The sequence below is a fragment of the Ipomoea triloba genome, chromosome 6 (genome assembly GCF_003576645.1).
Source record: "Ipomoea triloba cultivar NCNSP0323 chromosome 6, ASM357664v1".
Taxonomy (NCBI): Eukaryota; Viridiplantae; Streptophyta; class Magnoliopsida; order Solanales; family Convolvulaceae; genus Ipomoea; species Ipomoea triloba.
The window spans coordinates 11,284,469-11,299,430 of record NC_044921.1 but is presented as its reverse complement, the minus strand read 5'-3'; the positions used below and the strand labels follow the sequence as shown (position 1 = coordinate 11,299,430).

At 36.3% G+C, this 14,962-nt stretch overlaps 2 protein-coding genes across 3 annotated transcripts; both read left to right on the top strand.

Annotated features, from left to right (window-relative positions):
• Positions 1–5,477: 5,477 nt before the first annotated feature.
• On the top strand, positions 5,478–5,912 carry LOC116023471. The gene has a single exon (XM_031264473.1). It carries the CDS (start codon positions 5,478–5,480, stop codon positions 5,910–5,912), a length of 435 nt encoding a protein of 144 aa, XP_031120333.1.
• A 1,520-nt stretch (positions 5,913–7,432) lies between these two features.
• On the top strand, positions 7,433–14,404 carry LOC116021627 (NADP-dependent malic enzyme-like). Of its 2 annotated transcripts, none has more exons than XM_031262076.1 (18): positions 7,433–7,620; positions 7,915–8,102; positions 8,861–8,981; positions 9,110–9,184; positions 9,717–9,868; positions 9,995–10,100; positions 10,280–10,345; positions 10,477–10,572; positions 10,688–10,759; positions 10,855–10,938; positions 11,031–11,129; positions 11,228–11,275; positions 11,356–11,508; positions 11,609–11,776; positions 11,859–11,936; positions 12,040–12,130; positions 12,272–12,400; positions 14,134–14,404. In XM_031262076.1, the coding sequence occupies exons 1-18, from the start codon at positions 7,579–7,581 to the stop codon at positions 14,220–14,222; spliced, it is 1,857 nt and encodes a 618-aa protein (XP_031117936.1). In that variant the 5' UTR covers positions 7,433–7,578; the 3' UTR covers positions 14,223–14,404. The 2 variants fall into 2 exon arrangements, with proteins under 2 accessions (XP_031117936.1, XP_031117938.1); XM_031262078.1 differs by having other exon boundaries at positions 7,488–7,620; positions 7,899–8,102.
• The last annotated feature ends 558 nt before the right edge of the window (positions 14,405–14,962 follow it).

The following is a 14,962-nucleotide window of genomic DNA, read 5'->3' as shown; positions in this document are numbered from 1 at the left end:
TATATTATCGATCAAATAACCACATACAGTGAATAAATCATCTTATCTTCTTAACACTTACCGCATGTTTAGTTTACAAAATAGATTTTGAATGAATAAAATTGTTATTTAATAAGGAATTAAATAGGTAATGATTATTGAATAATATAGAAATTCTATTCCATTCTTTGGTTCGTTGAAGAACACTATTGCAAAAATTGGTCTAGGCGTCCATAGACCGTGGCGATTTCACTCCTAGGCACCCACCTAGCGCCTAATTCGGCCGACTTGGCCACCTAGGCAGCTGCCTACCGCATAACTCAGCTCGGGTGAGTTAATTCGTCCATTTTTATCAAGTTAATTCGGTTGGCTCGGCCTTGCTAATTTTTTTCATTATATATATATATATATATATATATATATACATATATATACATCCACACACATGTACTGATTTTTTTTAGTTAGTCGCATAGGCGCCCACCTAGGCGCTAGGCACTCTATTGCCTGACTAGCGCTTACTACAACCATGTTGAAGAAATAGACTTCATGACTTGTATTACAATGTTTGATTCGCTTAAAGAGTAGAAATGAAATAAGTATTCAAAAGATATAAATGTTCTTTATAAGAAATGTTATATATGTCAATATGTGTATAAATAACAACAGTAGTAGTAGTAAAAGTAGTAATAATAATAATAATAATAATAATAATAATAATAATAATAATAATAATAATAATAATAATAATTAATAATAATAATAATAATAATAATAATAATAATAATAATTAATAATAATAATAATAATAATTATTATTATTATTATTATTATTGCATATATTTATATTTAAAAGAATTATTAATCAATGACATCTTAGGGCATCTCCAATGTAACAACTATTTTATAGCCTTTCATCTTGTCAATAGCTCCGATGTGAAACATGCATATTTATCATAGCCTTTCATCTTGTCAAAATCAATAGCTCAGAATGAAGAACAATTAAAAAAAATGTGTTGGCACTATGGTTATTTTGAATAAGGTCACAGCTTAAGGTGCGTAAGTTTAAAACTTATGTGCAAGTTCAAAGCTTAATGTGCATAAGTTTATAGCTTAAGGAGTTTAAGTTTATAGCGTTACGTGCCTAAGTTTAAAGTTTAAGGGGCTTAAGTCTAAACCTTAAGGTGCGTAAGTTTATAGCATAAGGTGCGTAAGTTTAATTTATAGCTTAAGGTGCGTATGTTTAAAGCTTAAGGTGCATTGTTTTCCAGCTTAAGGTGCATAAGTTCAAAGCTTAAAGTGCGTAAGTTTATAGCTTTAGGTAGTGTAAAGCTTATGGTGTATAAGTTTATAGCTTAAGGTGTGTAAGTTTATAGCTTAAGATGCGTATGTTTAAAGTTTAAGGTGCGTCACTTTCTAGTTTATGGTGTATTAGTTTAACTCTTTAGGTGGATATGTTTAAAGTTTAAGGTGCATTATTTCCCAACATAAGGTGCATAAGTTGAATCTTAAGGTGCGTCAGTTCGATACACTTGATCATTTGCATCCATGTTGCCAGGAAGAGCTTTTTTTTAAAATAAATTTCCAAAGTTTGAGCTGTTGATCTAGATTAGATCAACGGTTCATATCTCAACTAATTTTCACCTGGGAGAAGTTTCGCACATAAACCATCCCCTATAGGTGCATAACTTATGCCAGGTGATAAACTGGTTGAGATCTAAACCGTTGATCTACTCTAGATCAATGATTCAACTCAAGGAAAATCTGGAAAAAAAAAACATGCTTCTTGGGAATTGGATGCATCATCTTCCTACCATTGTTGAATTAATGCACCTTAAGAGTTTCAAACTGACGCACCTCAAGTGTCGTATTGACGCACCTTAAGTGTCAAATTGATGTACCTTAAAGTGTCAAACTAATAAACTTAAGTGTCAAATTTGTGCACCTTATAGTGTCAAACTAATGCAGCTTAAGTGTTAAAATGACACATTTTAAGTGTTAAAATGGCACACCTTAAGTGTTAAAATGGCACACCTTAAGTGTAAGATGGCACACCTTAAGTGTAAAATGTCACACCTTAAGTGTTAACAACATATGTCTTTTAAAACATATTTAATTTCTATTCCTTAAACCAACCAAACACTGTAATATAATTCTTAAAGTCTATTCCTTCCATGAACCAAACAATAGAATACAATTCATATTCTATTCCTTACCTATTCCATTCCTTATGGAATAGCATTCCTATTACCTCAAAATTCATTACGTGAACCAAACGTGCTGTTAGTGTAAAACTTATACACCTTAAGTGTAGAACTGACGCACTTTAAATGTTGAAATGACTCTCACCTTAAGTGTTAAAATGACATACCTTATTCCTTGCCTATTCCATTCCTTATGGAATAGCATTCTTATTACCTCAAAATTCATTACGTTAACCAAACGTGCTATTAGTGTAAAACTTATACACCTTAAGTGTAGAACTGACGCACTTTAAATGTTGAAATGACTCACCTTAAGTGTAGAACTGACGCACCTTAAGTGTTAAAATGACACACTTTAAGTGTTAAAATGATGTACCTTAAACTTTACAATTATGCACCTTAAACTTTCGACAATATGCAAAATATCATAATGCCACCGCATGTTTTTCTAAAATTTATCTTCATTATGGGGTGTTGATTTTGGCAAGATATATATATATATATATATATATATATATATATATATATATATATATATATTATAGCTCTGTGTATTAGCCTCTACTACTAATGTATCCAAAAATAATTTTGCCAGGAATAATAGTCATGAGATTATCATATCATTATGCAGTGTGCAGAAATAGCTCATGCATGTCTCAAAATTTTTATTGATCATCATTTACATAAGTTTCAACCATCTATATCTCAAGCACATGTGGCTAGAGTTGTCAAAATGGGCTGACAAGGCAGGTAAAAAAAACCCGCTCTTTGGTGGGCTTAGGTTTTGTTAGTTTGCCCCGCCTTGCTTTGCCCCTGGCCCGCGGGCTATGATGGATCCCGCCACCTTTTTTTTTTTTTTTTACCTTATTCTTAAGTTGTTAGTTTGTTGCTTTGTTAAGTTTTACCATTTGTACACTATATAAATAATTAAAATAACTTGTTACATAAGTACTACTTTAAATTTTAAAACATTAAACAAATCAAATCTTTTTTTAAATCTAAATCCATGGAGTCAGCTACTAGACTCATGCGTCTACTCCATATGGATTTGTTTGGACTAGTTGATCAGTAAGTCTAAGTGGGAGAAAATATACTTTAGTAGTAGTAGATGACTACACTAAGTATACTTGGACAAGGTACTTCCAGAGTTGATGCGACAAATTCATAATGAAAAGGGTTTAACAATTGTCAAGATCAAGACATAGAATTTGTCAACTAAGTTATTAAGGAATTTTGTGGTCAGAATGGTATTCTACATCAACTATTTACAACTAGAACACCTCAACAAAATAGAATCACGGATTGCTTAAGAGATTTTGGGCTTACTTTTAAGGAAGCCACAAGGTCAATGATCTTACTTTTCGGATTGCTTAAGAGATTTTGGGCTGAAGCTGTTAACACAACTTGTTTCGCCAAAAATAGGTTTATAATTCATAAAGCTCACGGGAAGACCCCATATGAACTATGGAAAGGCAAGGAGTCAATTCTGAGTTATTTTCATATATTTGACAATATGTGTTTTATTCATAACAACGGAAAGTCAAACCTTAAGGCATTTGATGAAAGGGCTGACAAATGATTGTTTCTTAGCTATTCTACTACCAGCAAAGCTTTTAGAGTGCTAAACAAAAGGACAATGGTAGTAGAATAGTCAATTCATGTGGTGTTTTATGAAACACACGTCAATAGAGAAGTAAAAGATCTAACCGAAAAGTTTGAAGAGTTAGATATTCGGGAAGTAAGCATAGTGCAGCGCTGAGATCCATTAATTGGTATAAGAGCCGAGGTCACGAGTTTGAATCTTTTGCAAGGCAGTAGCCGATTCCAGTCCTGGATGGATGGCGTAGGTCGGGCCAAGTTCAATACCGAGAAAGATATTAATGGGTGTAGAGGCTAAAGACCGAGTCAGGCATGCTGTGCAACTGAGCTTTGTGATCAAAGGTTGTGACAGGTGTTGGGAGGGGGATTGTTGGGCATCGACTGAATTGACCAAATTCAACCCCTGGTCAATTCAAGATGTGAAGTTGTGACTTATCATGAAGTAGAGTTGTTAATACGGGCTGGCGGGGCGGGGCGCCCGCCAACCATCGGGCTTAAATGGGGTGGGCCAAAAAAAGCCCGCTCCTTTGCGGGCTTGGGTTGTAGTGGCCCAGACCACCCCGCCCCTTGGCCCACGGGCTAGGCGGGACCCCACCACACCGCCTTCTTTTTGTTTTTTTTTAATCAATCCCAATATTATTGGCATTTTTTTATTAAAAGGATTTGATTCCATTTTTTTCTTTTACAATGCATTATACATTTATATAAGTAATATAAACGTATGTATAAACAAATATATATATATATATATATATATATATATATATATATATATATATATAGAATATTAATCAAATGCGGCCTTGTTATTAGGTGCGGTCGTGTGGCCCAACGTATGCCACTAGATTGAAGTGATCTAACGGTGGAGGTTATATATTAGAACTTAGGAAGTTTAATTCGCGTAACTTAAGTGGAGGCTTTATGGTAATTGTAAGTGGGAAGGTAATGGTAGAGTACAGAATGCACCAACAAATGTATTATTAAAACACACCATTCAACGACTAAAATGCACCAGTTCTTAGATTAAAACACACCACTTAACCACCACACACCAAATGCAACAACTCTCGTAAAATTCACCACTATGATGCATGGGTTTGGTTCAGGGAGCCGAAAGGTGCTTACACTGTAAAATCTTGTTATCGAATGTTGCTAGGGGAGGTGCATGATGATCGGCCATGGCGCATTATATGGAATCTAAGAGTCCCCCCTAAGGTGAAGATTTTTTGTTGGCAGCTTGCCATGTCTATACTCCCTACCTGTGATGTTTTACGTACAAAGCACATACATTGCTCACTAGTTTGTCATATGTGTGGTCAGTTTGAGGAGACAGCTTGTCATTTATTTATGGAATGCCAGCATGCAGTGAGTATTTGGACTGCTCTGGGAATTTCATCTTCTGTTAATGCTCAAGGTACTCCTTCTGAATGGTTTTTAAATTTGATAGCCACCTTGCATGAAGATATGAAAAGTAAATTTGTTATGTTGTGTTGGGGTCTATGGAACAGCAGGAATGCAACAGTTTGGAAAGGGGAGGCTTTTAACTGCAATGCTATGGTTCAATCGTCCATCTCCTTCTTGACAAACTGGACAGCAGCACTGGAGCCAGGTGTAGGGTCCACTGGGAATGAACCTTTGCTGCACAGATGAAGGCCCCCAATTACTGGCCGGTTAAAACTGAACACTGATATTGCTATGGACTCTCAGAACAAAGTTATGGGATTAGGGTGGTTGTTACGTGCCGAAGGAGGTATCTTTTTAGCAGCTAAGTCTCTCAGGTTCAATGGCAACTATAGCGTTCAAGAGGCCGAGGCTGTGTGCATTCGGGAAGCGTTAAGCTGGTTGAAGGGAACCGGGATGGGAGATGTGGACATAGAAACTGATTCTCAACTTGTCTATTATGCATTATCTTCTAGTTCTTTTGTTTCTAGTTTTGGTTTTATTATTGATGATGTCAAAGAAGTTGCATCTATGATTGAGGGTGTAGACTTCTATTTTGCTAAGCGATCTGCGAATCGTGCCGCCCACCTACTTGCTCGGGAGGCCGTTTCTATGTCAGGTTGCGGGGAGTGGTTTGATACCCCTCCTCCGTTTCTTGTTGACTGTCTTTTATCGGATTCAATGAATTAAGTCTTTTTTCTCAAAAAAAAAAAAAAAAAAACACAACATTCTACGTTTTAAAATGCACCACTGGACAAATTAAAATACATCATTCCCCACCATACCGAAATACACCACTCAATTCAAATGCACCAACAAAATTAAAACACACCATCATTATACGTTATAAAATGCACCAGTTCTCAGATTAAAACACACCACTTAACCACCACACACCAAATGCAACTATTCTCGTAAAATTCACCATCATGTGTATTAAAACACACCATTCTACGTAATAAAATGCACCACTGGACAAATTAAAACAAACCATTCCCCACCATACTGAAATACACCACTCAATTCAAATGCACCAACAAAATTAAAACACACCATTATACGTTATAAAATGCACCAATTCTCAGATTAAAACACACCACCACACACCAAATGCAACTACTCTCGTAAAATTCACCACCATGTGTATTAAAACACACCATTCTACGTAATAAAATGCACCACTGGACAAATTAAAACACACCATTCCCCACCATACTGAAATACACCACTCAATTCAAATGCACCAGTTCTCAGATTAAAACACACCACTTAACCACCACACACCAAATACACATACTATTGCGAATTACACCAATATTATCTCAAATATGAGACATACTATTGCGAATTACACCAATATTATCTCAAATATGAGCCATACTATTGCGAATTACACCAATATTATCTCAAATATGAGCCATATTAATGTTGATAATGCACAGACTATTGCGAATTACTCCATTCTTGTTCCTCTGTTGGAGTCGACCTGTGCATTTTGTTCAGAACGGAGCACTCGTTGCCGGTGATGGAGTCCCTCCTACGCTCGTCTAGTGTTTGTTACCCAGTGCTCGTTGACTTCAAGTCTCCGTCGTCGTCTGATCTGGTTTTGAAATTGTAGTGAATTGTCAACATTATCATTCTCGTTCGCGTAACTAAAGATCAAGCGCTGTATTGTTTGGATTAATATGAAACCTTAGATCATGGGATCTAATGGTGCAAATCAGGCCACACAGCCGCACGGGGGAGGCTGGCCGCATTTGATGGGGCCTCTATATATATATATATATATATATATATATATATATATATATATATATATATATATATATATATATATTTATGTATGTATGTATGTATGTATAATACACTTCACTATTTAATTGTTTATATATACAATGTTTATATGTATTGGTTATATACATTTATAGATTCTATAATACATTGTACTGTTTATATATATACATTAGTACATATGAGATAGTCACTACATGCTATTTGAACACAATGTGTTTGGCCATAAGCATTTTAATTCAGTAATGAATTTTATCAAGTTAAGAAGTAAATTAAAATTAACCGAATTAGGCTACAAGTGGACGCTTTTTCCCTTTTTTAAATTCATACAAAAATACAAAATACAAAATAGAATAAAAATCCAAAAGTGGAATAAACTCACAAGAAAAGAAAAAAATCTCAAAAATGGTGGCAAAGAGATGATTAGCCTATCAGCAAACACAGCGGTATAACTGCCATTTACCATCTTCCAGAGAACGCGGAAACCACCAACTTCTCTCTGCATTTCTAGTAACAGAGCCGCCAGGCTTCATATATTTTCCTTTCTGGACAAGTTCTTTTCACAATGACCCTCTCGTTATTCAAGTCAAAGGCCAACAATCTTCTGGTAAATTTCCATTCCTCTCTTCTACATTGCTGCTTTCAAACTACATTGGCTCAAGATTTCAAATTCACACACACCCTCCCCAAAGATTTCGATTCCGTCAAAGGGTTTGCAGAAAGATTTGAACTTTCTCGCTTTTCTTTGGTTATAAGTAGGGGGTTTTCCCCTGGCTACCCGTAGTACAATTAAGTAAGATTCAAGAAACGCAAAACAAAACGGGCTGTGAACTTCTTGTCTATAATTGTATTTGCGTTGTGGGTTATTGTTGTTTTGTGGTTCAGTTTGTGTCATTGGCAGAGAAAGGCAGCATTAGGTGTGTTTCCTTTGTGTCAAAGAAGAGAGGTAGTAATGGATAGTGCATTGAAGGAGATTAGCAATGGCTTGAGTGATAATTCTGGAGCTGGGGGTGGTGTTAAGGACATCTATGGTGAGGATAGAGCCACTGAGGATCAGACTATCATCCCTTGGACTTCTGCTGTTGCTAGGTAAGTAAATTTATGTTGAATATCTTGATTAATTTTTCTGGATTTTGCTAATCTATTTCGAAGCCAATTCTTAAGCATATTTTATGCACTCCTTATTTTCTCTCTTCCATTTAAGTGGCACATTCTTTGTTCTTTGATTTGTATTTTGGATGGCTGAATGGTTTAGCTCTAAACCGTGACAGATTGATTTTATTCAGTTCCAATATATTGATTGGATGTGAATCGATTTTACTCAATTAAAACTCATTAGTTAGTTAGTGTTAGGATCAAACGCTTACCACTACACCAAAATCTATAGCTCGTAGCGAAGGTGTAACTTTATTTCCTTATAACGCCACACATTTTCGAGACGTTGGGTCTTTTATTGGCTGGCCTCTTCCCAACAATCTCTCATCCACCGGGTGCTAGACTTGGCCTTTACTAGCCTCTGCCCAACAAGACTTGGCCTTTACCGGCCTCCGCCCAACAATGAGCCTTCCTCATCAGCTAGTGTTCAGAAATGCTGGATTGTGTTTAGGATGAATTTAGTTTGTAAATTAACTAACCAAGGCCATCTATTGGTGATCATTTCCTCTTTTGTTAACTGCTGAAAAATCTTTAGAAGTCTTTAAGCAGTTTGCTACCCTGTAATAATTTATGTGGGTACTCAATGTGATGTTTAAAACAATGAACATAAGCATGATAAATATTTTGTCATTTTTGTGGAGTTATCTCTCTTTCAATCTGCAGATTGATGAATTTTGTTTGTCATTTTATAGTGGATATACTTTGATGCGTGATCCACACTTCAACAAAGGGCTTGCCTTCACTGAGCAAGAGAGAGATGTGCATTACTTGCGAGGCCTTCTACCTCCCGTTGTTGTGTCCCAGGAACTTCAGGTAACTTGATAATGAAATATTCCGTATTAGAGATGTTAATTTTGATTTGAATTCCAATCTTATACAAAATTGAGCTGTTCCTAATTATCATCCCTTTTTTTTTTTTTACGCAAAATCTCCGTGTCCAGGAGAAGAAACTAATGCATAATCTTCGTCAATATGATGTTCCATTGCAAAGATACATAGCCATGATGGATCTTCAGGTACTTTTATTCTTCTACAGTGCCCATTTTACCTCGGTCTGACTTATTTCAAGAATGTGAATGGGTTGAGAAATGGTTGTGAATGGATTGTCCAGCAGTTTGTGGACAGTTAAAATCAGCGACTTCTTTTCTCTAATAACGATATTGTGACATGTAGTTTGCAACTCCAGCAGCTTACTAACATTTAAGAGCTGAATTCCATAGACACAGCAAAGAATATCTTTACCCTTTTTCAGATTTCCTCCCTCTTTTTTTTTTTTTTTTTTTAAATAATTTCTTTTGTGGAATCCTTTTAGACATGTGCTTTGGATTTCATCACTTCATTGTGATTTATTTGAGCTTCCAGTAGATTACCTGCATAATTCCTTTGGTATTTGTTTCCAAGGAATTTAATGGCATGAGATAATTTATTTGCTTTTCCCTTTTATAATAATACTCCTTGACATTAACAGTAGGTAGATTGAATAGTGATAACATTTTGCTACAACATTTCAGTACTAAATTAATTTCATGAATTTATGCAAATTTGCAGGAGAGAAATGAGAGGTTATTTTATAAGCTTCTCATTGATAATGTTGAAGAATTATTGCCAGTTGTTTATACTCCAACTGTGGGTGAAGCTTGCCAGAAGTATGGAAGTATTTTCAGGCGTCCTCAGGGACTTTTTATCAGTCTAAAAGAGAAGTAATTACTTCTATTTTGATATTAATTAGAGTTCAGCATAAAGTTGTTCTAGCCAAACAGTTTGATATTAATTAGAGTTCTAGCCAAACAGTTTAATTATTGATTCTTGCCATGGGAATTTTTCAGGGGCAAGATTCTTGAGGTGCTGAAAAATTGGCCCGAGAGGAATATACAGGTCATAGTAGTAACTGATGGTGAACGCATATTGGGGCTTGGCGATCTTGGTTGCCAGGTAATAATACATGTTTCTATTGGCTTATCCATCAACTGGCATTTAAATATGAGTTTCAGAGAACTTCATGATTAAATAAATGGGCAGGGGTCTACCTAAATCTTTCTGATACACGTTTGGTCAAGTCTATATTTCATGCTGAGTTGTTATATTGGCTAAAATGCGTAAAAATTGTGCAGGGAATGGGAATTCCTGTTGGAAAGCTTTCACTTTATACTGCTCTCGGAGGAGTTCGTCCCTCTGCAGTAAGTAGAATATTTGATAAATTTTGTTCTTGTTCAGCAGCAATTTAACGGAAAAAGAAACAGATTGTTGTTTAATTTTTGTATATTTGGTATCCATTATTAACCCATTTGTATGTGTTTTTTTTTCCCAGTGTCTGCCTATTACCATTGATGTAGGAACAAATAATCAGCAATTACTAGATGATGAATTTTATATTGGACTCAAGCAGAGGAGAGCAACTGGACAGGTTTTATTTTTTAATCTTTGATTTTCCTTTGTGATTTTTTTATGTGTGGTTTAAGGTTTCCAATCTTTAGTATTTTAAGGTTTGCCTTCTCATTTATTTTTGTTTTTCAACACAGGAATATGCAGAGCTATTGGATGAGTTCATGTCTGCTGTTAAAAAAGCCTATGGAGAAAAAGTTCTCGTTCAGGTGCTTCTTTTTCTTTGAAGTTTTTTAAGTACTGAACCAAAAGACATTCCCAAAACTTATCTTGTGATATTTTAATCCTAAATTTGGAATCACAGTTTGAAGATTTTGCTAACCACAATGCATTCGAGCTGCTGGCAAAGTATCGCACAAAACATCTCGTGTTTAATGATGATATACAGGTAACAATTGAGGCTATAGCTCTTAACTATAAGCATTCCCCGTGTTATCACAGTGTGGAATTGTGAAATTCTTTACATGTATGTGCCTGCAGGGAACGGCATCTGTGGTTCTTGCTGGGGTTGTGGCAGCTTTGAAATTAGTCGGTGGAACTCTATCTGATCATACTTTCTTATTCCTGGGTGCTGGAGAGGTACCGAGCTTGTTTGGGTGGCTTTCTTTAATTTATGAATCTCGATCTTTCCTATGAGTTTTTGTTTTAACCTTTGGTATTTGATGTACGTACTGAAGGCTGGAACTGGTATTGCTGAGCTTATAGCACTCGAGATATCAAAGAAGGTACTGAACTGTAATTTCATTTGATTTTGTTTATCTGAACTTGTCGTTGGGTCAATCTGATCTCCTCTGTCATTTTGCAGTCGGGCGTCTCACTGCAAGAAGCTCGAAAAAAGATTTGGCTTGTGGACTCCAAGGGACTGATCGTAAGTTCTCGGTTTGAGTCTCTTCAGCACTTCAAAAAGCCTTGGGCTCATGATCACCAACCCGTCAAGTCACTCTTAGATGCTGTCAAGGTATGGTGGAAGTTAGTTGCATCTTTACGAAGTTATAGGAATTGAATTTGAATCCGGCCTCCTCGTTACATGCATTTTTGTCCATCTTATTTCCTTACAGGCAATAAAGCCTACGGTTCTGATAGGAACTTCAGGAGTTGGAAAAACATTCACCCGGGAAGTTGTGGAGGCCATGGCAACATTCAATGAGAAACCTTTGATCATGGCTCTATCCAATCCAACTTCACAAGCAGAGTGTACTGCTGAAGAAGCTTATACATGGTCAGAGGTACGTAAATGGTGGAATTTGCTCGTGTCTTTTAAAACATTACTGCCTGGAGCAACACCATTATTAACTTTCGAAGCTGCAGGGCCGGGCAATCTTTGCTAGTGGGAGTCCATTTGAGCCTGTTAAATATGGGGAGAAGACGACATTTATCCCGGGCCAGGTACGTGCTGCCTGCTATACTATACTCCACTCCACTCCTTAATTAGAACAACAATAATGTTGTGTTTTCTTGCAAACTAATTTTTGGTTTTCGTTACTTTTAGGCTAATAACGCATACATATTCCCTGGATTCGGGTTAGGCCTAATCATGTCTGGCACAATTCGCGTACATGATGACATGCTCTTGGCAGCATGTAAGTAGCACCCCTATCTGTCCTAGTGCATACATTCGTTTCAACTAACTTTAGGATTCTGCAGCAATATAAAACCGCCTTTAATTTGCTTGAACTGAATGGTTTGGTTGTGACACTATGTATCGTTGTTTGGTGAAACAGCGGAAGCTTTGGCAGCTGAGGTGACAGAAGAAAACTACGCTAAAGGACTCATATATCCACCATTCACTAAGATCAGAAAGATATCAGCCCATATTGCTGCCAATGTAGCTGCAAAGGCATATGAACTTGGTGAGTTGCTATGTTGGAATTAAATGAATAGACATACCAAATGCATGCATGAAATGAATTACTCACTTACTCCATTCTTATTGTTGGTGTGTTGATCAAGTTATTACCAGATTCCCCATACTTAGGGGTGTTTGGCAAATAGTTGTTAGTGATAGCGGATTGGGTTAGCGGGTTTGACTAGCTATTAGCATTAGCTAGTTGTAGAAAGATGTTTGGTAAATTAACTGTTAGCTAATAGTTGATTACATGCAAAATGGCCTTTAAGGGTATAATTTATTTTCTTTAAAAGCTTATCGAAAAAGCTACTTTGAGCAGCTTTTTGAATTTTAGCATTTTGAAGTAATAAGTTGAGTCAATTCCTTTTTTGGTCCTAGACTTATGGTGTCAAAGACAATTTTAGTTCTCCATAAAAAAATCAGACAATTTATGGACATAGTTATTGTGAAGAGGACAATTTTAGTCCTCCGTCTGTATTTCCTGTTAAATGGCCGTTTGAGAAGGGGCAAATGTGTCATTTCATGATATCTCCTCTTCTTTATTACATCCTGAGTGTTTTGTTCTTGATTTCGGGCAACACTCATTAGTCCATTGCCAACTCCTCCTTCCCAGCATTCTGACGGCTAAGAAAACATGCAAACAATGAAGCTCATCTTATTAGAATTAACAATTATGTTGCATGTTTTGGCCTCTGTAGTTTACTCCTCTGAGCTAGACTACAAGCCTACAAACCAAGCGATCAAATATATACAAGCCAAAGGCCCCCAACTAGGATTGTGCAACCCGGTGAGCACCACATTCCCGAACAAGTAACAATTATTCTGAGGATGATTAGTCCATCAAGAACTCAACTTTGGCTTCGAATTTCCTCTCCTTTCGCCAGTAACCACTCGCCTCTGCCTCACTGAACAAAGTTGCGATTGATATTGAGGGTTTTTTTCTCCTAATTACAGATTTTTATTCTTAAACCAACCCAAATCGAACCGAACCGAGTTGGGCTCCACTTCTATACTATTGCTGAAATCTATAGGCTTCTCAGAGTTGGATCTTCTCTAGATCGAAAAGAAATTTTGGGTTAATGGAGAATTGGGTTCTGATCACAGTCATATCGCTAGTACTTGCCCCTGTGCTGCGGCTTGCTGTAATCGTGTTCGGTGGGCGCTGCGGCTTGCCGTAATCGTGCTCGGTGGGCGCCAGAACAGGAAGAAAGCCATTGGATTCTTCCACCGTACCCTTACACCAATGACGGTGGAAGCGGAGAGTGAGTTCTCTGGTATGTTGTAAAGGCTATCTAAGATGAACGCACTGATCTCAACTGCGCAATTTACGCCGTGCAGAGAACAAATTTGGTTCGTGAATCTGCAATCAAGAAAAAAACGCTCAGGGATGAATAGAAGAGAAGGGGTTATCATGAAATGACGTAAATACCCCCTCTCTAACGGCCATCTAACGAAAATACAGACGGAGGACCAAAATTGTCTTCGTTACAATAAATGTGTTCATAAATTGTCCAAATTTTTTATGGAGGACTAAAATTGTCTTTGCCACTATAAGTCTAGGACCAAAAAAGGAATTCACTCTAATAAGTTGTTACAAAAAGCTGATTAGCCAAACACTCATATTGACTGTTTCACGAAGTCAAACAGCTAATAGTGGTCAAACCAGTCAAAATTGGCTGATAAGCTAACTATGTTACCAAACAAAGCTAATTTCTCTTTACTTGCTTCGATTCTCAGGATTGGCTACCCATCTTCCTCGCCCAAAGGATCTTGTTAAGTATGCTGAGAGATGCATGTACACTCCAGTCTATCGCAACTATCGTTAATTTTTTCCCATTTGCCACTGAAGTATTTGTTGAAATTGATTAGTTTTCATTGTACCCAATTGAGATTTTTCTTACATTATAGCTTTTTGTTTACATGAACGTTGTGTGGAAGAAGATGAAATTGAATACAACTTTACATATTCAATAAAGAAGAAGAAAAAAACCTGTCATTTTAAATACTACTGTTACTGTTTTATAATTTATATTTTTACTATGACTTCTATGAGATTTTTCTTACATTCTAGTTAGGCATCCCTCTTAATTTTCCCTCATTCGAGAGGCATAGAAACCCGGGTTATTCCGGGAAGCGTCCCCACAAATAACTTGAGCTATTAATCATTATTGCATGGACCATGGTTCACACAGCTGTGTGGACCACAAATAAAAAGTACATTTTTAATATACTAAAAGTACATTATTTTTGTACTGAAGGTACATTATTTTAGAGTACATTATTTTTGTACTGAAAGTATATTATTTTATAGTACTATAAAATAATGTACCTTTAGTACAAAAATAATGTACCTTCAATATAAAAATAATATACCTTATATTCATGCTCCATACAATAATTTGCCCTTGAGCTATTCTTTGGGTTAATTTTCCCTCCTTATGTGGCACCATCTATTTGAATTATTTAATATTTAATTAAAAGTGTGTGGGCTAATTAATTTATGGCACCCAATAAACATAAGTCACACCTAGGAATGTGCATTTGATTAATTGAACTGAAATTTTAA

What these genes read in the sequence shown, in the direction of transcription:
- LOC116021627 (XM_031262076.1), top strand. Translation starts at nt 7,579, where the DNA reads ATGACCCTCTCGTTATTCAAGTCAAAGGCCAACAATCTTCTG. An exon ending in TTGGCGATCTTGGTTGCCAG is followed by an intron (nt 10,101 to 10,279) that starts GTAATAATACAT and finishes AAAATTGTGCAG; the next exon opens with GGAATGGGAATTCCTGTTGG. An exon ending in AGAGGAGAGCAACTGGACAG is followed by an intron (nt 10,573 to 10,687) that starts GTTTTATTTTTT and finishes TTTTCAACACAG; the next exon opens with GAATATGCAGAGCTATTGGA.
- LOC116023471 (XM_031264473.1), top strand. Translation starts at nt 5,478, where the DNA reads ATGGACTCTCAGAACAAAGTTATGGGATTAGGGTGGTTGTTACGTGCC.